Source organism: Sorghum bicolor, chromosome 1 (genome assembly GCF_000003195.3).
Source record: "Sorghum bicolor cultivar BTx623 chromosome 1, Sorghum_bicolor_NCBIv3, whole genome shotgun sequence".
Taxonomy (NCBI): Eukaryota; Viridiplantae; Streptophyta; class Magnoliopsida; order Poales; family Poaceae; genus Sorghum; species Sorghum bicolor.
In genome coordinates this window covers 5,694,217-5,715,861 of record NC_012870.2, presented here as the reverse complement: position 1 = coordinate 5,715,861, position 21,645 = coordinate 5,694,217, and the positions used below count along the sequence as shown (strand labels likewise).

Genomic DNA, 21,645 nt, shown 5'->3' with positions numbered 1-21,645 from the left:
AAATCCAAAAACTTTTTGGATCTAAACAAGACCTTTGTTGTGTCTTGACCGTGTTTTTGTTCTCATCTTTACCCATGTTCTCTTTTTTTTTGTCCCTCTCCTTCCCCATATTTTGTTAGCTCCTTGTAATGTCACAGTGATCCATGAACTAATAGCTACATTAGTCCCACTAATCCTAGTCTCCCTCTCTTCTTTCTCCTAGATCCATGGATATATTGGTCTTCAACGGCACCTCCGGTGCTCTCTTCTCCTAAATCCATGGATCTTGGTCTCCAACATCTCTGGCACTCTAGTAATGCAAGTATGCAAAATCCTAACACTAACTTCTTATTTGTCTTCCTTCTTTTGTATTTGTGTTGTCTACATATATATTCACTTAACTTCTTCTTGTTATTGTAATTTGTTGGGCAATGCTAGCACCATGTGGGTGCACAACTGTCATTGAGGAATCAACAATGTGACTTCCCCTGACTACAAATTGATGATGATAAGGGACAATAGTGATGGAGATAGTACGTAGGTCGTGCAACATCAAGTGTGTAACATATCAAGTTAGGTCATCTGTTTGACCATCTATAAATACAAGCTTAGTGGTGGTCATGCACATCATCCTCCCTAGTAACCACCTGTGACACAAGGTTTCTTCAATATTGCCTTGCATTCAGAAGAAGCATGAGTAAGATAAAATAAAATTAATTACATCAGTTCATATATATGCTAACACTTTGAAACTTAAAAACCATAGCGAAGTATTCAAATTAAATTTCAATTGAATCACTATGTTTACTCTACTAAATGCTTCAAAACTGTATCCCACTTTGGTACATTTTAATAATTTTTCATTTGAAATTTTTTTCTTAAATTTTTTCCTTTTTGATTAACTAGTGATAATGTTATAAGTTTGAGATAAAATGTTCCGCCTTCAAAAAAAATATTCTAAGTTTAAGAGAATAATAAACTGAAATTAGGAGTACAAAATTCTACATTCAAGTGAACAATATTCCACAATATTCATATCTAGTAGTGGAAAAAGAGTGGTTTTCTACTACACATAGGACTACATGGATAGACATGTGAATAGATTAACCTAGATCTAATTATAACTGAATAGGAAACATAATCACTGATTGTTGTCTAGGGGCCATCAGCATCTAACCCTAAGTTGTGATATGTAAGGTGGAGGCATGGAACTAGGCTCCTTATGAACATCTCCCTGCTCCATAATAAACCATAGCATTCAGTAATACAACAACCACATATATTGGACATGAGGCGCCCCACTTAAAATAGTTTAAACTTTCATGTCCCAAGCTACCCCTCTAATTTATCAAAAATGAAACATATCATGGATACTACATAAACAATTTAAAAACCTAGAATTTGTGCGTGAAAGATCTTCATCGTCCACACAAACTAAACGAGATAGCTAATTTAGGCCGAGCATGCTTATCTCACCCACACAAAAAGAATAGTCGGAGCCTTACTCCAATCCGAGTAGTCAGATTGGAAGATTGATGGCTCAAAAGCTAGCGTAAATGTGTCTAACTCAGATAGAGATTATGAGTCCAAATCATTTGTGGCTTATGCGTCTAACTCAGTCAGACCGCTAACCAAACATGATCTGTCAAATCTTACGGAGAAAATCGGTTTGTAATAATAAAACATTGCATAATTCATAAATGCCAACTATGAGTCTGTCCATTTGTCTAAAAAGTCATGATTGAAAGTACTGTTTGATGATTTATTGTAAGAAAAAAATATTATTGATTGGTATAAAAAGTATGACTTATAACGAACAGAGTCTATATTCCACAGAATTCTGCTGGACCAAAATACCTCTGCCCGTTATTAGCTAGCCGAAGTGCCGAACAGAGCCATTTCAGGACAGCAGAGAACACCAGCGCAAAACTGCTGTCTCCGTGTCCGTGTGTTGTGGGCAGGCCAAGCCGTTGGACGGGCCCTTGAGCTGCAGTAGTTTTGGCGAGCTCAGCAGCCCAGCATGAGTTTATCCAGCTCAACCACTGGATTAGAGATGAGCCCAAACCGCGTCCCAGGTTGCGTCCCAAAGTGGTCGCGAGTGAGCGAGCAGCCCTACAAGTCAAGAGAGATCCGGCCTGGGGAAGAAATGGGTGGTATTAGGCCCAACACAGATGCCACCCGCACGCGGCCCACTCCAGCCACAGGAGTGATCCGCGGATGGAGAAGAAAGCGACATGAATCCGATGGAGCCAACGATTCAGACCGGTCCGTCTCGGCGGGTAGTGCCAAGTGGCATGTCGAGTCAAGTCAAGCACCGACGAGCGGCGGCGGCGGCGGCATATCCATATCCACACATGATTCATGATTGCAACTGCCACTGTGGAACGCCTGCGTATGGGTATGGCAATGGCACGCCACAGTATTTTCCAGCATCTAGAGCGTCAATTCCAGCGATTCCACCTCGGCCGGCCGGGAGATCGAACGCGCGGGTCACCGCCTGCCACGGCACAGACGTCGCGTTCCAACAGTCAGCAAAGCCCGAGAGGAGCCGGCACAGTGACACGCCAAAAATTTTCATTTCACACCCACAACTCGCCGCCGAGACGGATGACATCGACAAAAAACCGGCCGGTCGGGGCACCGCCGGTCATCTGAGCTCGCCACCAGGCATGATTCACCGCCGGTCTCCATCGGCCACGCCACGCGCGCCCGGGTTCTTCTTCTTCTTCACAGTCACAGGCGTCCACATCGCGGCATCGCCAGCGTGAGAACTGACAGCGCTAAACAACAGGGCGTGGAAACTTCCAAGCTGGACCCCGGCCAGCCAAAGTCAGGCAAGGATGGCCTGTTCAGACGAGACGACTGGACAGGCGGCACGCACGCGAACGCACGCGATCTGAAAAAAGAAATCTGTGCTAGCTTGGACTGGTCACCAGTTGCTCTGAGCTACTAAATGCCTCCGGATTATAAAACCGGTAGCTCCAGAACGCGACTGCACTGCAAGCGCGGATCTCAACTCGGAGTACAATACAAGCAGCGAGTTCGGCCGATGTGAATTGCCATTGCCAGAGGTGTTATTGCCTTCTTGGTCGCTGCTATGGTTGACTTCCGGCACGCGCGGTCTCTTCTCGCCGCCGGCGTCCTCCTAGCCGGCGTCGTCGTCGCCGTCCTCGGCGCCGGCGAGGACGATGAGCACTTCGTCTACTCGGGCTTCACCGGCGCGCCGCTCGCGCTGGACGGCACGGCCACCATCACGGCGTCGGGGCTGCTGGAGCTCACCAACGGCACGGCGCAGCTCAAGGGCCACGCGGTGCACCCGGCGCCGCTGCGGTTCCAGCGGACGCCTGGCGGTCCCGTGCGCTCCTTCTCGGCGTCTTTCGTGTTCGGCATCATCCCACCTTACTCCGACCTCAGCGGCCACGGTATCGTCTTCTTCGTCGGCAAGGACAGCTTCGCCAACGCGCTGCCCAGCCAGTACCTGGGCTTCCTCAACACCAACAACAACGGCAACGCCAGCAACCGCGTCTTCGGCGTCGAGCTCGACACCATCCGGAGCACCGAGTTCAAGGACCCCGACGACAACCACGTCGGCATCGATATCAACAGCCTCACGTCCGTCAACGCCACCAACGCCGGTTACTACGACGACGGCACCGGCGAGTTCCACAACCTGACACTGATCAGCGCCAAGCCCATGCAAGTCTGGGTGGACTACGACGGCGAGACCGCGCGGATCAACGTGTTCCTGACTCCCCTCGGGACGTCCAAGCCTTCCAGGCCTCTGGTGTCGGCCACGTGGAACCTCTCGGACGTGCTCGTGGAGCCGGCGTACGTGGGCTTCTCGTCCGCCACGGGCACGGTGAAGTCGGAGCACTACGTGCTCGGCTGGAGCTTCGCCATGGACGGCCCTGCTCCGGACATCAACGTCGCGAGCCTGCCCAAGCTACCGCGGTTCGGCCCCGAGCCGCGGTCCAAGGTCTTGGAGATCGTGCTGCCGATCGCCACCGCGGCGTTCGTCCTCGCCGTGGTGGCGGTCGTGGTCGCCCTGGTCCGGCGGCGGCTCAAGTACGCCGAGCTGCGTGAGGACTGGGAGGTCGAGTTCGGGCCGCACCGGTTCACGTACAAGGACCTGTTCCGCGCCACCGAGGGATTCAAGAGCAAGATGCTGCTCGGCGTCGGAGGATTCGGGAGAGTGTACAGAGGAGTGCTCCCGAAATCGAAGCTGGAGGTCGCCGTCAAGAAGGTGTCTCACGAATCAAGGCAGGGCATAAAGGAGTTCGTCGCCGAGGTCGTCAGCATCGGCCGTCTCCGGCACCGGAACCTCGTGCAGCTGCTCGGTTACTGCCGACGGAAAGGCGAGCTTCTCTTGGTGTACGACTACATGCCCAACGGCAGCCTTGACAAGTACCTATACGGCAAGGGCGACGACGACAAGGCCATGGCCACGCTGGACTGGGTTCAGAGGTTCCGGATCATCAAAGGCGTGGCGTCAGGGCTGCTGTACATCCACGAGGACTGGGAGCAGGTCGTCATCCACCGAGACATCAAGGCCAGCAACGTCTTGCTCGACAGCGAGATGAACGGACGGCTAGGAGACTTTGGTCTCGCGAGGCTGTACGACCATGGAGCCGATCCGCAGACAACCCATGTCGTCGGCACGATGGGGTACCTCGCCCCAGAGCTGGCGAGGTCAGGGAAAGCGTCCCCTCTAACCGACGTGTTCGCCTTCGGGGCGTTCATCCTCGAGGTCGTGTGTGGCCGGAGACCCGTGGAGCAGAGCATGACCGACAGCCGGCTCATGCTGGTGGACTGGGTGCTGGAGCACTGGCAGAAGGGATCGCTCGCCGAGGTGATCGACGCGAAGCTCCAGGGTTGTTACGACGACGAGGAGGCCATGCTGGCGTTGAAGCTAGGGCTGCTGTGCTCGCACCCGCTGCCCGCCGCGAGGCCGAGCATGCGGCAGGTGATGCAGTATCTCGACGGCGACATGCCCTTCCCGGAGCTGACGCCGTCGCACCTCAGCTTCAGCATGCTGGCCCTGATGCGGAGCGAAGGGTTCGATTCGTTCGTCCTGTCGGCGTCCACGAATCCGTCGTCGTCCACGGCGATGAGCATCGGGACCATGACTGGCCTCTCTGGCGGGAGATGACATATATTACTCCGTATTGACATGTGCGTTGTCTTGTTGGAGCATGTACAGTTACACTAGATGTCGCCAGTTCATTAGCTAGTGCTACTAGTCTGCTCTGCTGTAGAGTTGCCAATTTTCCAAAAGACAAAATTTCTCAAAGCTGTAAATCTCTTCTGTGAAATATTATGAGCTGGTCGCTGCAAGAGGCGCAATGATCAGAGCGTGGCAACGAGCCAACGATCACTTGATCAGACCTTGTACCCAGAAAATTGTGTTCTACGAAAAAAAATCATCTACCAAGCCAAAAATTAATTATTAGTCTATAAATCGATGGTAGGAATCTGAACGCATGTGACTATGTGAGGTAAAGCCGTAAAGACGGTAGAGATGAGATAGTAGCAGGTATGTTTGAAAAATCTATAGTCTAGAAGTACCTACCATTCTTTCTGCCAAGCCCAAAATCATTAATCACAGTCGAAGAAAGATGCCATCGGCCGGCCTCTCTTCAGCCTTACCCATTATCTATCAAACGTGTGAACGGAACACTGGTTACGGCTTTACTTGTGACTGTTTTAGTAGGTCACATTAGTTGACTTCCCAACTTTCCAACTCCTAGTTCATAATCAGATCACCACTCACCAGCGTAACATATATGGGCTTCAGAGTACAAGCTTGAGAAGAATGGAATTCGAGATAGGTAGCAAGTATGGGGGGATTCAATACGGATCAGAGGTACATCAGGGCAAGGCAGCAGGAAATAGAGATGTGTTCTGTTTCTGAATATCCCTTCTCAGTCGCCGTGGTGTGTTTGGATTGAGGAATGAGTTATTCCATTCTCACTTTTTTTAGTTTATGAAATGGAATTGGTTGATGTATCATCACCTTATTCCTCATAAGCTAATAATTAGTACTAATATGAGAAATGGAGTCATTTCACCAAATTTGATAGGTGGATTCATGATGGACCACCTCATCTAGATATTCCTCAAACCACACAAATCCATAGTCTCCATCGAGGCAAAAGCTCAACTAGGCCATGGCCCATAGCCCATATGATGGCCCAATCATACATACTTCCTTACAGAGTGCTTTGGACTATTGAAATTGAAACATTAGAAAATTATGAGAAATGTGCCATTTGCATGGATACAGCCAAAATGAGTTTGGTTTTTATAAATACATAATATTTACCGTACACCTAAATACACAATGCAAAGCCAAAAAGTTTAGAACTTGGAATGGATGGAGTACTCTAGGATAAAATCGTAGTTATTACTTTTTACCCGATTTATCGTCATTTCTAGTTTTAGTAAAGATTTGTGCTTCTAGTTATTTTTTTTTCAATACCACAGAGTTGGATATAATTTGAGATGTAGAATTTAAATTGAGATGACTGGAAATCAAATCAAGCGTTGCTAACCACGAAAATATTCCGATATGGATGTTCACATTCTTAGGCTATGGAAACTACTAAACCTCAAGGAGATTTGGAGATGTGAGAAGTTTAGGCCTAAAATAGCATGCTATGAAAATTCACACACTCATTTGAATCTTCTTTTAACCTCGAATAATGGGATCTTAGAAATTTTTTTACTAATAGGATCTTAGTATTTTATTATTATAAGGAGGAATACTAAAGCTTGAGTATAAAACATGCTAGACATATTAAGTTTGATATAAATAAATAAATAAATAAATAAGGAAACAAACGACGATTTATTTATCTAGTCTAGAAAAAAAAGAAAAAGGAGAACACTCAAATCATTGCACAAGTCAATCAGCCAACCAGTTGGTGTAATGCTTTGAATGGACCGGTTGTTATTTACAGTACAACTGTGAACAGAATCGATTGATCATAGTAAAAACAACATCATCAAATAATCCAAAGAACCTGCCATTTCTACTGCCGATAGCAGATTGCACACTAATGCAAAGCATCATTTCTAGTTTCAGTAAAGATTCGTGCTTCTAGTTAGAAATTTTTTGCAATAGAACAAAGTTGGATCTAATTTTAGTTGTAGAATTTAAATTGAGACGACTGGAAATAAAATTAATCGTTGTTAGCCTCAAGGAGATTTGGAGATGTGAGAAGTTTTGGCCTAAAATAGCATGATATGAAATTGCAAACACTCATTTCAATCTTATTTTAACCTGGAGCTTCGTTTTTTTATTATAAGAAGATGTACTAAAGTCTGAGTATAAAGCATGCTCTCTTAGTCTAGACATATAATAATAATAATAATAATAATAATAATAATAATAATAATAATAATAATAATAATAAAGGCTAGGAAACAAATGATGATTTACTTCTCTAGTCTAGTCTAGTCTAGAAAGATAAAGGAGAACACTACTCAAGTCATTGCACAAGTCAATCAGCCAACCAGTCGGAGTAATGCTTTGAGCCTTTGAATGGACCGTTTGTTCTTTACAGTACAGATGTGAACACAATCGATTCATCCTAGTAAAAACAACAACATCAACAACAATCCAAAGAACCTGCCATTTCTATTGCCGATAGCAGATAGCACACCAATGCCAAAGCATCGTTCAGTTTAGGCCCTATTCTGTTTCTGTACAGCCACCATGCCAGTGTTTGTGTTCCTCCTCTGCGTTAGCCTCAACCTTGTGCACTCCTCCGGCGGCGCCATCGACTTCATCTTCAATGGCTTCGCCGGCGCAAACATCACCGTCGACGACTCAGCCATGGTCACACCGGACGGCGTCCTCGTGCTCACCAACGGCACGTACCTGGTGAAAGGGCACGGCGTGTACCCAGCCCCGCTCCACTTCCGCTCACCGTCAGGCGCCGGTGCAGGCGTGCTCTCGTTCTCGACCACCTTCGTGTTCGCCATCCTCTCCGAGTACGCCGAGCTGAGCGCCTACGGCATCGCCTTCTTCATAGCCCCTACCAAGAGCTTCACGGACACGTTGCCGAGCCAGTTTATGGGTCTCTTCAACACGAGCGATGTCGGGAACGCCACCAACCATGTCTTCGCCGTCGAGCTAGACACGCTGCTCAACGTGGAGTTCGGGGACATGGACAGCAACCACGTCGGGATTGACATAGACGGGCTGAGGTCTGTCAAGGCCGCCTCGGCAGCGTACTACGACGACGAGGACGGCAGTGGCGGAGTGCTCCGTAACCTGAGCCTGATCAGCGGCAAGGCCATGCAGGTGTGGGTGGACTACGATGGCCCGAGCACGGAGATCAACGTGACGCTAGCACCCCTGCGGATGCCGAAGCCCAAGAAGCCTCTGCTCTCCCATGTCGTCGACCTCTCGACGGTGATCACCGACAAGTCGTACGTCGGCTTTGCCTCCTCCCTGGGCTCCATGTCGTCGCGGCACTGCATCCTTGGCTGGAGCTTTTGCTTGAACGGATCATCAGCTCCTCCACTCGACTACTCCAAGCTGCCGATGCCGCCGGTAGCTGGCGGCGGAGGCGGTCGGTCAAACACGGTCCTCGAGGTGGTGCTGCCAATCGGCGTCGTGGCGTTCGTCCTCGCCGCGATCACCAGCGTGTTTGTGTTCGGTTGGAGAAGGGTCAAGTACGCCGAGCTTCGTGAGGAATGGGAGGATGAGTTCGGGCCGCGCCGGTTCTCGTACAAGGATCTCTTCCACGCCACCGGCGGGTTCGACGACAGGCATCTGCTCGGCGCCGGCGGGTTCGGGAAGGTGTACAAGGGAGTGCTCCGGGCGTCCAAGCTCCAGGTAGCTGTAAAGAGGGTGTCGCATGACTCGCGCCAAGGGATCAAAGAGTTCGTCGCCGAGATCACAAGCATCGGCCGCCTCCAGCACCGGTACCTCGTCCGCCTGCTCGGCTACTGCCGCCGGAGAGGCGAGCTCCTCCTGGTGTACGAGTACATGCCAAACGGAAGCCTCGATAAATTCCTGTACGATCGTGGGAGGGAGCCTGCTCTGGACTGGTGCAAGCGCTTCCGGGTCATCAAGGACGTCGCCATGGGCCTCTTCTACCTCCACAACAACTGTGAGCAGGTGATCGTCCACCGCGACGTCAAGGCGAGCAACGTTCTCCTCGACGACGCGATGGCCGGGCACCTGGGCGACTTCGGGCTCGCCAGGCTGCACGACCACGGCGGCAACCCGCGGACGACGCGGGTGGTCGGCACCATCGGGTACCTGGCCCCCGAGCTGGCGCGCACCTCCAAGGCGACGCCGCTCACCGACGTGTTCGCGTTCGGGGTGTTCCTCCTGGAGGTCACGTGTGGGCGGCGGCCCATCGAGGAAGACGCGCGCGGCGACGGCGGCCGCGTCCTGCTCGTGGACTGGGTACTCGGGCGCTGTTCCGAGGGCAGGATCAGCGACTGCGTGGACGCGAGGCTCCAGGGGGAGTACGACGCCGGCGAGGCGAGCCTGGCGCTCAAGCTGGGGCTGCTCTGCACGCAGGCCTCGCCCGGCGCGAGGCCGAGCATGCCACAGGTCTTGCGCTACCTGGACAGCAGCCTGGGGCTCCCGGACCCGTCACCGACGGAGCTGGATTTCGGCGCCATGGCTTCGCTGCAGAGCAACGGGTTTGACTCGTACGCCATGTGGTATCCGACGTCCTCGGCAGCGTCCGACGCGAGCCACGGCACGGTGTCTGATCTGTCCGGGGGACGATGACACGTACGGTTGTTGGTTGGTGTCCCAATCTTGTGAGTCTTCACTTGACTGTCAACTGATGAAATCGATGGCCGTTGGCCAATTAGTTTGGTCGTTGCACGTCCGCGGACCAACCGCCAGCTTGTTTGAGAAGTATTGTAGTCTCGTCAGACGACTTGGAACAGATTTAGGACAAAACATTGTCGCATTGATTGTCATCTATATAAGCCTTCCCAGACTTCTGTCTATTCAAGTATGAATACTGGTATTGGTGTCAAAATGGTTTAGTCCTCATTCAACAGTACTATTTGGACATAGGACTGCATATATACATTATACAAATATATTTATACAAGCATTTCCTTCAGATCTACATCAACTTTCCGGCGTTAAGATTGGTCAGTGCTAGCTCTGGGAACGCTGCCCCACCATCTAGATACTGCACAACTTGCCTCATGCTCGGTCTTTCACTGGCCAGAGGGTGTGAGCAGAGTAATCCAAGCTTCAGAGCTAGGCACACCTCCTCCGCGTCATAGTCATCCTGAAGCTTTGAGTCCACTGCTTCCATTAGAGATCCACTGAGACAGTGTCCAAGAACATGGTCCACGAGTGCAAAATCCTCCCCCTCCATGCCCTGCTCAATGGGTCTTCTCCCACATGCCACCTCTAGAAGGAATGCGCCGAAGGCGAAAACATCCGTCGCCGGGTTTGCCTTCCCCGTGCGCATTAGCTCAGGAGCTAGGTACCCCGTGGTGCCGACCACACGAGTTGTATAAGAGCTCGCACCATGGTCATACAATCTTGCGAGGCCAAAGTCACCGAGCCGGCCGTTCATCTCGTCGTCGAGGAGCACGTTGCTTGGCTTGATGTCTCGGTGCACGATCACCTGTTCCCACTCCTCGTGTAGGTACAGCAGACCTGCCGCGATATCTTTGATGATCCGAAACCTCTGATCCCAACCTAGGGTCACCTTGCTGCCTTGGTCATATAGAAGCTTCTCGAGGCTACCGTTTGGCATGTACATGTACACCAAAAGTAGCTCCCCTTTCCGGCGGCAATAGCCAAGCAGCGGCACGAGGTTGCGGTGCCTTAGCCGGCCCATGCTCGCGACCTCGGCGACGAACTCCTTCATGCCTTGCCTCGACTCGTCCGACACCCTCTTCACGGCGACCTCTGCGTTGCATCGTGGAAGCACGCCACGGTACACCTCGCCGCTGCCGCCTTGCCCGATCAGTCTCTTGTCCGCGAAGCCACCGGTGGCACGGTGCAGGTCCTTGTACGCGAACCGGTGCGCGCCGAACTCGGCCTCCCAGTCCTCGCGCAGCTCCGCGTACTCCATCCGCCGGCGCACGCAGACCAGGACGGCGGCGACCGTGACGACTGCGGCTGCCGCGACGGCCGCTATCGGAAGCACGATGGCCAGCACCTTCCGTCGTCTTCCGGGCTTCGAGCTGGGGCGCGGGTAGTCGGGTAGTCGGGAGACGTCAAGCGGCGGCGCGGCGCCGTCCAAGGCGAAGCTCCAGCCGAGCACGTAGTGGCTGCACGCCATGACGCCGGTCGAGGACGAGAAGCCGACGTACGCCTCGGCGGGCACCACCGCGGCGAGGTCGACGGCGCGCGAGAGGAGGGGCTTCTTGGGCCTGGGCACGCCGACGGGCGCCAGCGTCACGTCGAGCACCGTGGAGCGGCCGTCGTAGTCCACCCACACCTGCATCGCCTCGCGGCTGAAGAGGCTCAGGTCGCGGAACACGGAGCCGTCGGCGTCGGCGTCGGCGTAGTAGCCAGCCCTCTCCGCGGCAACGGACCGGAGGCTGTCGACGTCGATGCCGACGTGGTTGTTGTTGATGTCGCCGAACTCGTAGTTGAGCACCGTGTCGAACTCGACCGCGAGGATGTGGTTGCTGGCCGCCCCGGCGCCGTCGGTGGTGTTGAGGAGGCCCAGGTACTGGAACGGCATGGTGGTGGAGAGGCTCCGGGTGCGCGAGACGAAGAAGGCCAGCCCGTGGCTGCTCAGGTGGAGGTACTGCCCGACGATGGCGAACACGAACGACGCAGAGAAGGACCGCACCGTGCCAGTGCCGTTGGACGTCGGCTCCCGGAACTGGAGCGGGGACGGGTGCAACGCGTGGCCTGTCATGGCCACCGTGCCGTTGGTGAGCACGAGGAGGCCGCTGGGCGCCACCCGCGCGGCGCCGTCGACCGCGAGGCTCGCGACCGCGAAGCCGTTGTAGGTGAACTGGCCGGCGCCGGCGGATGCCGCGTGCTGCAGGCTGGCTAGGAGGACGGCAAGCGCGAGGAGGGGCATGGTGGTAGTGTTCGTTCAAAATGGTTGCGTAGGTAGTGTGCTTCTCTTCGTTTCAGCATGACGTCCCAACATATTTTTACAGTCTTGGATTGCTGCTCTGTTACTGGTCAGTATAGCCTAGATTTTCCTGATTCTGAAACCAAGAAATTTCTCTAGAAAGTCGTTGGTTGGAGGCTGTGAAAAGGATATTCTTAGACTCTTGGATCAACGATAAGGACCGATCATTGAAGATGCTTTTGACTGTTGCTACCAGGGCTGAAATGCTGGGGACAGAGATGTGGACGCCTTACTATGAATTTGTTACGATGCTAACTCATACACGACGATATGAGACTGTTGCATAAGTACCAAAAAATGCAGTTAAAAAAAATGCATCTCATAAGTTGAATCGTTGCGCATGATCATGTGTTGTGAATTACGTAAGCAGTTAGGAAATGATGACTCGTGAGCGTAGTGGAAGCAAACTTCGCTAAAAATACCTCCTGTGGTCTATACTTTTTATTTGAGAGTCATAGTTTCTACTCCCTCATATAAATATACTTCTCGAGAAATCAAACTTTTTTAAGTTTGATAAATATATATAAAAATATAATGATATTTATCATATGTAATATGTATCATTAGATTGAGTATGAAATATACTTTCATACTATACTTATTCGCTGATGCAAATATTGATTTATTTTCAAAAAACGAGATGTACATTTATTTGTGGACAAAGGAAATATTTTATTTCCACTTGGCGTTTGGTTATGAGGCAAGGTGAGGTAAGATGATTTTATCTATGTTTTGAAGGGATTGTTCAATTCCTTAGCGTTTAGTTGTGAGACAAGATGAGGTTGAATGATCTTATCTACATTTTGAAGGGATTGTTCAATTTTTTGTTTAGTTGAGGGAGGATGAGACTATGACATATAAAGCCCATATGCTATCATTTTTTGGGGACAGGTCGAGTCACCCCATTTTGGAGAGATTGTTCAATTTCTTGTTACTGGCGAGCTTTGGCCACCTTCCTAGGCTCGTGCACCCCTCTTCTTCCATGCACGCGCGTGCCTAGCGGCGTTGGTCCCACTTAGGATAATTGTGTTCATTATTTTTGGGGGATAGATCGAGTCACCCCACAATTTGGGTTGTGTCTAGCTCTATTTGTCCCAAAACCAAAAAACATTTTGAAGTGGGATATTCCACCTTAATAGCTAACTCGGGACGGTAGAAAGCGGCTGGGGGTGGGGCAATTTTCCAAGGGAAGGATGTCAAACAGTGAAGGGCAATGCAACGTCCGGATGAGCAATCTTGAGCGTGAGATAGAGAGAACAAGTATAAGTTGTAATAACATAAAATAAAAAGTTTTTTCTTAGATATTTTATTTGTTTGGGTATAGTGCTAAAGTAACGACATCTCAAGCAGATGCCCTACATCCCATCCTCCATATATCAATTTAGCTATGCAGTCTACAAGAGTCTCTATTCATAGTTTAGCATGCTCGAGCAGACTAGCTAGATCGCTAAATCTTGTTGCACATGTTCTGTTAATCTATATTTTATTGGTATTCAAATTAGCATTATTGATATTTTTCTTGATTTTTGAGAATTCCATAATGTTATAAAATGCAAATAATTTACAAAAAAACATAATATCTTAAGGATTTTTTAAATAACACAATACAATACAGATGCTCACAACGCATGCATACTCACCCTACCCTTGTGAGGACATTTTAAAACTGGGGGGAGTCGAACCCAGGACTTCAAGTGACACTGAGGCTTTTGTAACCGATACACTACAGACCCTTTCTTAATTTTAAGAGATTTTAATTTAGGATTCTTAAGAGGTTGTAAGTTAAATTGAGTTAAATGGGTTCTATGTTATTCATTCTATTAGCATAAAAATAGATGTGATTTTGAAGTTAATATAGTAATCTTTTGTATATGTGAGAAAGGAGACAAAGAATTATGTTTTGAAGCAAAGCAACTTAAACTATTGTCTGCCCTATCTATTAGGCTCATATCAAAGAACACTACAATTTGCTAGCTATTCTTTTTTTTTATTGCATAATGAAAATCGTCCGGACTCCAAAAGATTTTAGGTCCGCTAGTGCCCCCCTCAAAATGTAAAAAGCTTACAGGAAGGAAAGGGAAGAAATGGATAAAAGAAGGTGATGCAGAACTAAATTCTTTCTTGCACATGCTACATTTGCCCTGTTTGGATACTCTAACTAAGTTAGATGTTAGAGTTATTCTCTAGCTCATGACTAGTCCTCAACTAACTCTAGCCAAAGAGATGTTTGGATGCAAGGGTTAGATTGACAATAAATGTACTTTTCTAATCATTTAGCTCTTTCCCAGCCGGATTTGGTGTGGCCGACTGTTGTGTGGCCTCCTCCTGCTCATGGCTCCGGCTCGCGGTGGGCAATAGGGAGGGCTCACGTGGCCAGGGAGGAGCTCGTCGTCGTCGTCCTGGAGGATGGCTCCGTAAAGCCCAAGCCCTGGGAACCCCTCCGCCGCTGGCACTTGCGAGTTGAGATTGAGATCCGCGAGTCCACGGCCGCTCAACGATGGTTGCGATGAGGCGAGCTTATGGCGGTGGCACTGGTTCCCTGGAGGTGGCGGCGTAGCTGCGGGTTCGTGTCGTGCGTGGGGATGAAGAGGAACCGGCCACATGACGGGAGCCGATCCCGTGCGGCAAAACAACGCTTTCCCTGTGGGCCCCACCTCAAATAGCCCAAAATATCCCAAATAAGCACTTTTTTGGGGGGATAGTTTTTTGGGTGGGTTAGATACAAATAACCCAAATCTAACCCTCATGTTTGGATGCTTTAGGGCTATTTGAGTCCCAAATAGCTAAATCTAACTCTAAGTCTCTAACCCATGGATCCAAACAGGGCCATTAAGGCATAGAAGAAACACAATTTCCTCTCTCATGATCAAGGACTTGTGATATCTGATCATGATCAAAAGGCTGAGCTAATTTGGGAGTCATTTAAACAGAGGTTTGGGGTCACTGAAAACGAAGGAATGCTCTTCATTCTTCAACCTGGATGATCTTCTCCCTGGCATTGCAGACTTGTATAGTAGGGAAAATAGGGAAAACAAATAGTTGGAGGTCAACGATTTTGAGGTGGCTGCATTTTTTTTAAGAGTGGTGAGGTCATGAGGTGGCTGCTGTTGCTGTCGCATTAGGGGACTTATTAGCATAAAGCCCACGGCCCAAAAATAGCCCAGATTGGTTAGCCCAGCAAAACCAGCGGATTAAAGAAGGCTGCGAAGGCACTAGCCAGGTCAGCCACGCTCCCGGAACGAACGACGCAACCACATTCTCGACCCAAAAACCAGCGGCACCACCCATGGCTTCGGCGGCGGCGAGATCCGGCCTCCGGTCGCTGGCGGCGCGCGCTGCCCCGTTGAGGCGCCGCATGTCCTCCTCCGTCCACGACGACGCCTGTGCGTACATCTCGCCGCCGTGGTCGCTGACCCCTTTCCGTTCTTCTCTTCTTTTGCGAGACCCGATCGATCCTGATTTGGGTTTGGGGCCCTTTGTTTTCCGCGTTCGCAGATGAGACGGCCAAGTGGGAGAAGATCACCTACGCCGGGATCGTGACCTGCACCCTCCTGGCGGCCTACAACCTCTCCAAGGGCCACCCCCACTTCGATGAGCCGCCGGTCAGATCTCGCTCTCGGGTTCTCGGAATCTCTGCTTAGATTTGGCCTGAGTCTGATATATATGTTTTTGTTGTTGTTGTTGCAGGCGTACCCCTATCTGCACATCCGCAACAAGGAGTTCCCCTGGGGTATGGACTGTATACCACTACCATTTCGATTTGGCTGCTTGTTTGATTTCTATTTGTTCCGTTCCCTTCTGAAATGGTTTGATTGAAATTAATGTTTGCTTTGGTGACATGTCATCGGATTAATCTGTAATAGTTTGTGTCCTGGAGGCGTCATATGACATTATAGCCTAGCATTTAGTTGGCAGAGTTCTCTATTTGCATATTGGACTATCAGCTTGGTTAACCAATTGGATGCATCTGTCTTATAGCTCCACAAACAATATTAAGGGTGCACATTGGTACCTTTTTTCCCCCTTACTCTTGATTGCTTTGTTTTACACAAATATTGCAACACCAGTTGAGCATGTTATGGGATTGTTATCTGTATCTGGTAATAATTGTTCTAGTCAGGAACTATCTAGAGAATAGATACACTGACGGAATTACTTCATTAGTTTCTCCCTGTGATACCGCAATGGCTTTGCCTCTTCTCAAAGGGAAAACGATGGCTTAACCTTGAACATTGAGCAAGTTTTTACAGTATTATTATGGGCTGTGTGCCAACTTCTCCTGAGTTAAACTGCTTAGACTGTTGAGGTCCGGGGGTCAAGAACATAGTTCTTAAGGCGTCGCCTAGCCGTCCAGGCGACCCCCCAGCGCCTTGCAAAATGCTCGCCTAGGTGTCCAGGCGGCGGCGCATTGTCATGCCTCGCCTTTACGCCTTAAGAACTATGGTCAAGAAACCCCTGTCAAGTTTTGAAGGCTGACACAAAGTTCTTAAGGGCAAAATCAGGGGGCGTCTCTCCCCCTGGTTGAGTTTTGTATTATTATTATTCTTATTATGGGCTGTTCAAATTTTTAAAATTCAAATGGGGCTTGTCCTCTCATTCAAAGTTTCACACAAACCACTGTGCTTTGGAATATAATTTGAACTCGGTTGCCCTGCATCATGTCCAAAATGTTCATAGGCCATGCGATCTTCTATGATATACCCTTTACTTTCTTTGGGATCTACTTCCTCCAACGTGATGTTTTGAGGTTGTCTGAACTCTGAAGTCATCCATTTTAGACTTTCTCAACCACTTTATATATCAATGAAACTATGTTTCAAGATAAATCTAACGATATCATGTTCAAACATTCATGCAAACTCAACATGTAAAAGGTATATTGTTGTTGAAGTTTGGGACAACTTGAAAACGTGTACTTATTCGTGAATGATGGTCATAGTTCAATCATTTAGTGTGGTTAATTTTGCAAAGCTCAGCATTGCTCTGTTGAGTTACCACTGTATTCATCACCGTACAAAAGATAACAGTTCTGCTAATCTACATACTGGTTGGTTGTATTTAATTTGATCCTATCATGTCTAGCATGGCAAATAGGCTCTTGACTCTTGACATTCTGTCCTGATAGTGCTGTGGTATCCTATCCCATAAGCGTTAAGAGTTGAGGCATTCATACATGATGTCAAGTGTCTTACTGCCTTTCTTTTCTCCCTTATGGCACACAAACTCAAAAATACCTTGACAATAATGCTCTAGTGTCTTCATTGTTATCTGTTCCAATGTTGTACTACCTCCGTACCAAAAAAGATGCAATTCTAGATCTGGCCGGGATCAACTAACTTAAGTTTGACTGAGTTTATGGAAAATAGTATCAACTTTTAAGACTTAGGTATATTACGAAAATATAATCCATGGCAAATCTATTGAAGCTTATTTAGTATGATAAGCATTAATATAATTTTTATATAAATTTAGTCAAACTTAGAATTGCATCCTTTCTGGGGCTGAGGGAGTAGACAGTACTCAGTAGTATGCAGCAGACATTCACTCCAAACAGTTTTTCCATTATTGCCCATTAAGTATTGCAGCCTTTTCATGTATATATTAATAGAAAAATGTCTTTTAGAATCCAGAGAGTTTTGTATCATCTAAAGTTATATGCAAACAGTAAATATTATTGTGATTTTGGACTGGTTGGAGCAGAAGTGCATAACACTACGTTATTGATTATGAATATTGTTTTTCTATTTCTGATACATCATACAATTGCGTAATGCAGGTCCTGATGGCTTGTTTGAGAAGAAGGACCACCATTGAGCCCTGATTACCACACCTTCAGGAGTTGGTGCATGCTTTAAAGAGTTTCTGGTTGTTTCAGTGATTTTTCTTTTCTCTTGAGACCTATTTGCTGCAACAAGAAATAAGAATTGACCAAACTCTTGTATTCACAGCCAGGTTTTAACTGTGTTGTTAGTTGTTACCGGCTTGTTTTCTTTTCTTCCCTGTCCACATCAAAGATCACATGTAAGTTGATCTTGCCCGGTTTCAGTAAATGGTGTCACAGTTATCAAAAACTGTTATTAACTTATTATATTCTGAATGGCTTCAGATTGCACCATGTGCTCGAGATAATTTCCAAGTTGCTATTGGTACCAACTATCAAGGCAGAAAAATAATTGTTTGTTTTGTTTACTTCAAGCAAAAATGGTAAGTGAAAATGAACTGATTCCTGTGGTAAACGGTAGTAGGACTGGTGAGACATCGTCAGGAACTATTGTTGCACGAAGAAGACAATGCTTCGGGCAGTAGCATTTCCCATTCTGGTGGATAGGGCGTCTGAGCAATGAGCAAAAGCAAAAATAGCCACGATCTGTACAAGGTGGAGATAAACTAAATTCAGTTTTTTTTGTCAGTTATGCGCGCTTCTGTCTGAGCACGATGTACAATCTGCATGAAAAATTAGAGTTGCCCCGTTCCCGGGTAGCATCGTGCATTCTCAGGTCGAGATGCCATGTCCAGAGTTACCCGTGCTGGTAGGTTTCTCCTCTGCTCCAGGTGCCCCTACAACGAAACTGTTCGCAGCATCACCAGCTGTTCCTCTGTCACGCGACGACGCCACATCAACAGATGAAATGTTGTTCAGGGCAGAAGCAGAACCACTCAGGGTTGGAACAGTGCCATTGCCATCTGCTGCACCGCCAGTCGCATTGCGCAGCAGTAGAACCGCAGCACCATCCTGCACAGTGCCGGTGCCGTTCACAGGAGGAGCAACGCTTATGTTCAGTCCATTCTGAGTTCCTCCATGCACGGCCTTCGCACCGTCCTCACGGCTGCCGTCTTGTGACTGGAAATCTATGCCATCGTCCTCTTCGTCAGCGGCAGCGGCAAGGCCGTCGTCGACGTCAGCATCGGCGGCCCCGTCATCTTCATCGGCCTCTCGGTCCTCTTCGTCGCCTTCGCCTTCGCCGTCACCGGCCTTGCTCAGAGGATCAACCGACGACTCGCCGGCCCCAGCAATGTCATCGACGGAGGCGTGCCCTGGGAAGTGGACGAAGCCCTTCCTGCCCAGCCGGCGCCGCGCCGGCTCGGCGTCGTTGCTGCCGCCTGTCTCCACAGACACTGCTGGCCGTCGCTCTCCGTAGGAATGAGTGAGCTGGTACACGATCCAGATGGCGACGGCGACGAGCAGGAAGGCCTGGAAACTGTGGCTTGCCCGGAGTTTCTTGCTTCTGTGGCTCCTGCTTGACGATTGCCTCAGCATGGTGTGCTGGTTTTTCTTCGACCAGGGATCAGGATTAGTGTGTGGAGACTGGAGACTAGTACTTCAAGTGTTGGCTCTCTGCACACCTAGCTTCAAGTACCATGCAAAGAAAAAGTTTTAAGAGCAGCAAGTAACCTGTGAACTTCAGACTGTGAACTATATATGCACTCCAGACAAAACTATCACATGCTCAATGCTGCTCAAGCGTAATGCAGGATTAACAAAGACAATACTTATGGCTATGTTGTTCTTGGAGAAGAAATTAAACCGAGGTCTACGTTCTTGGAGAAGAAAGTAAACCGAGCTAGGAAACAGTAGTTGTTGTAAGAAAAGATGCATGCTAACCGACGGAAACATTGCTCACCGAAGGGGAAGAAGGAAGGACTGCTGCTGCTGCTGCTGAAAAGCTTTTGCTTTCCAGGATCACCGCAGAAGCGCAGAGGAGAAATGGGGGCTGTGGAACTGCGGTCCACCGGAAGACCCGCTTCCTGCGTTCCTCGCAACCGCCTTCACGAGTTGATGCTCCAAGCCTTTACTGGCTCTGTGTGCCCTGTCGGTTTGAGAGAGGACGAAGACCAGCAAGACACCATGAATGCATGCCGACCGAGAAGCAAGTACTACGGAGCTAGCATATACTACTCGGCGTAAACACATGAGACATGGGGAGGGAGAGAGAGAGCTAGGGAGGTCTGCCCCAAGAAATGGCGTGTGGCTGACCATGACCGCAGCGAATCGGATCAAGCGAGTCACCGGATCTCCAAAAGCTGGAGGCCCAGAGCTCGAAAGGAGAAGGGTTGGTTTCACGTGACGCGTGTCGGTCAAACCGTCAAGGCAGCGGGTCAGGTAGGTGGCGTGGTGGCTGTGGCCGCGAACCGGCATCATGTGCTCGCCATGACGCCGGCCGAGGAGAGACGAGAGAGGGGCTATTTGTTTTGTGCCTCCGATGCGCATTGCATTTGCGTGTCAGGTGCCGAGGTGCCGATGCGCATTGCATTTGCGTGTCAGCTGCGTGAGTCAAAAATCACCGTGGCGGCGCATGGCAGCTTGGATGACTCCACCTACATCGCCATGGCACCCTTAATAATCTGTGATATGAGCAATTATATACTTCCTCACTACTAAAAAAACCTGACGTTTTGGACACAATTGCGGTAGCTAAGAAATAATTAATTAGGAGATATTTTTTCTTGTATGCCCCTATTAAATAGGGTTGATAGTGCACTATAAGCAAGAAAGGTTCGTAGTTGAGGTGGCGAGTGCATTGAGGCATTGGCCGTGAGGTTGTGGGTTTAATTCATTGCTTGGTGAGTGCCTGCTGCAAAGAGGATGATGGGACGTGTCACGCGTGTGTTTTTTTTGGCTGCCACGGCCAGCGTCTGCTGCAGAGAGGACGACGGGACGCGGTGCGCTCAGCGGCTCCATTTTTTTTGGTCACGAGTGTTTTTTTGGCTTGCAAGGTGGGTTCGGCGCTGTTGTAGAGACGACGATGGAACACCACGCGTGTTTTTTATTTGGCTAGGCAAGGTGAGCATGTTGTAGAGAGGATGATGTGACGTGTCACACGTGTTTTTTTGGGCTCAACGCCTGCTGCAGAGAGGACGATGGGACGCGGTGCGCTCATCGGCTCCATTTTTTGGTCACGCGTGTTTTTCTTTGGCTGGGCGAGGTGGGTTCAACGCTGCTGTAGAGAGGACGATGGAACGCGGTGCGCTCGCTGCAGGAGGACGATGTGACGCGCGTGCGGCAGCCTTGCGATCGCGCAAGAGCTGAGCGGCGACGAGTACCGAGGCATCGAATCATTAATGGTGAGAAGGAAACAGGACGCGAAGCAGGGGTAGGCCGCACGAACATGGAACGTTAAGTTTTTCGATTTCGCGTTGAGAGCCCAAGACATCTAGTTTTTTGAATGGAGGGAGTAGTGGGTGAATAGGCTACTAGCTACCCAGTCCATTGAAAAACCTTATCGACCTAGACAATCATTGAGTGATCACCATAGTTCACACGGTCCTCCGCCAAATTATAGGTTGTTCACCTAGTCACTAGGACAAAATCACCTCTACCCTATAAACCATATTAATGGGCAATTTGCCAAGGTCAACCATATACATGCTCTGAAGTTGTTTCTCTACCAATCTAACTTATTTGATATCCTCGACTTAAAACCATCTGGCCCACCTTCCACCGTCAGATTTGATTGGAGAGTTAGCCTCTTTGTGCATTCACATGCTTTCGCTTTGACTCTCTCATGGAACGCTTTGGATCCCTCCTAATAGTAAGATAAAAAGAAAAAACAAAGCCCTAGTACACACA

At 49.1% G+C, this 21,645-nt stretch overlaps 4 protein-coding genes across 4 annotated transcripts; 2 read left to right on the top strand and 2 right to left on the bottom strand.

Annotated features, from left to right (window-relative positions):
• Window positions 2,842-9,907, top strand: LOC8084183 (L-type lectin-domain containing receptor kinase IV.1). The gene is made up of 2 exons (XM_002466337.2): window positions 2,842-5,070; window positions 8,050-9,907. The coding sequence occupies exons 1-2, from the start codon at window positions 3,077-3,079 to the stop codon at window positions 9,734-9,736; spliced, it is 3,681 nt and encodes a 1,226-aa protein (XP_002466382.2). The 5' UTR covers window positions 2,842-3,076; the 3' UTR covers window positions 9,737-9,907.
• On the bottom strand, window positions 10,007-12,285 carry LOC8084182 (L-type lectin-domain containing receptor kinase IV.1). Its single transcript, XM_002463774.2, has one exon. It carries the CDS (start codon window positions 12,018-12,020, stop codon window positions 10,086-10,088), a length of 1,935 nt encoding a protein of 644 aa, XP_002463819.1. The 5' UTR covers window positions 12,021-12,285; the 3' UTR covers window positions 10,007-10,085.
• LOC8083958 (cytochrome c oxidase subunit 6a, mitochondrial) lies at window positions 15,254-18,206 on the top strand. The gene is made up of 4 exons (XM_002466335.2): window positions 15,254-15,460; window positions 15,573-15,679; window positions 15,765-15,807; window positions 17,854-18,206. The coding sequence occupies exons 1-4, from the start codon at window positions 15,364-15,366 to the stop codon at window positions 17,889-17,891; spliced, it is 285 nt and encodes a 94-aa protein (XP_002466380.1). The 5' UTR covers window positions 15,254-15,363; the 3' UTR covers window positions 17,892-18,206.
• Window positions 18,571-20,964, bottom strand: LOC8083957. The gene is made up of 2 exons (XM_002463773.2): window positions 19,700-20,964; window positions 18,571-19,425 (listed from the first exon to the last, which is right to left on the bottom strand). Exon 2 carries the CDS (start codon window positions 19,333-19,335, stop codon window positions 18,571-18,573), a length of 765 nt encoding a protein of 254 aa, XP_002463818.1. The 5' UTR covers window positions 19,336-19,425; window positions 19,700-20,964.

Coding starts and splice junctions, on each gene's coding strand:
- LOC8084183 (XM_002466337.2), top strand. CDS start 3,077: ATGGTTGACTTCCGGCACGCGCGGTCTCTTCTCGCCGCCGGCGTCCTC. Junction 5,071..8,049: donor CTGTCGGCGTCCACGAATCC/GTCGTCGTCCAC, acceptor CACGTTGCCGAG/CCAGTTTATGGGTCTCTTCA.
- LOC8084182 (XM_002463774.2), bottom strand. CDS start 12,020: ATGCCCCTCCTCGCGCTTGCCGTCCTCCTAGCCAGCCTGCAGCACGCG.
- LOC8083958 (XM_002466335.2), top strand. CDS start 15,364: ATGGCTTCGGCGGCGGCGAGATCCGGCCTCCGGTCGCTGGCGGCGCGC. Junction 15,461..15,572: donor CTCCGTCCACGACGACGCCT/GTGCGTACATCT, acceptor CCGCGTTCGCAG/ATGAGACGGCCAAGTGGGAG. Junction 15,808..17,853: donor CAACAAGGAGTTCCCCTGGG/GTATGGACTGTA, acceptor TGCGTAATGCAG/GTCCTGATGGCTTGTTTGAG.
- LOC8083957 (XM_002463773.2), bottom strand. CDS start 19,335: ATGCTGAGGCAATCGTCAAGCAGGAGCCACAGAAGCAAGAAACTCCGG.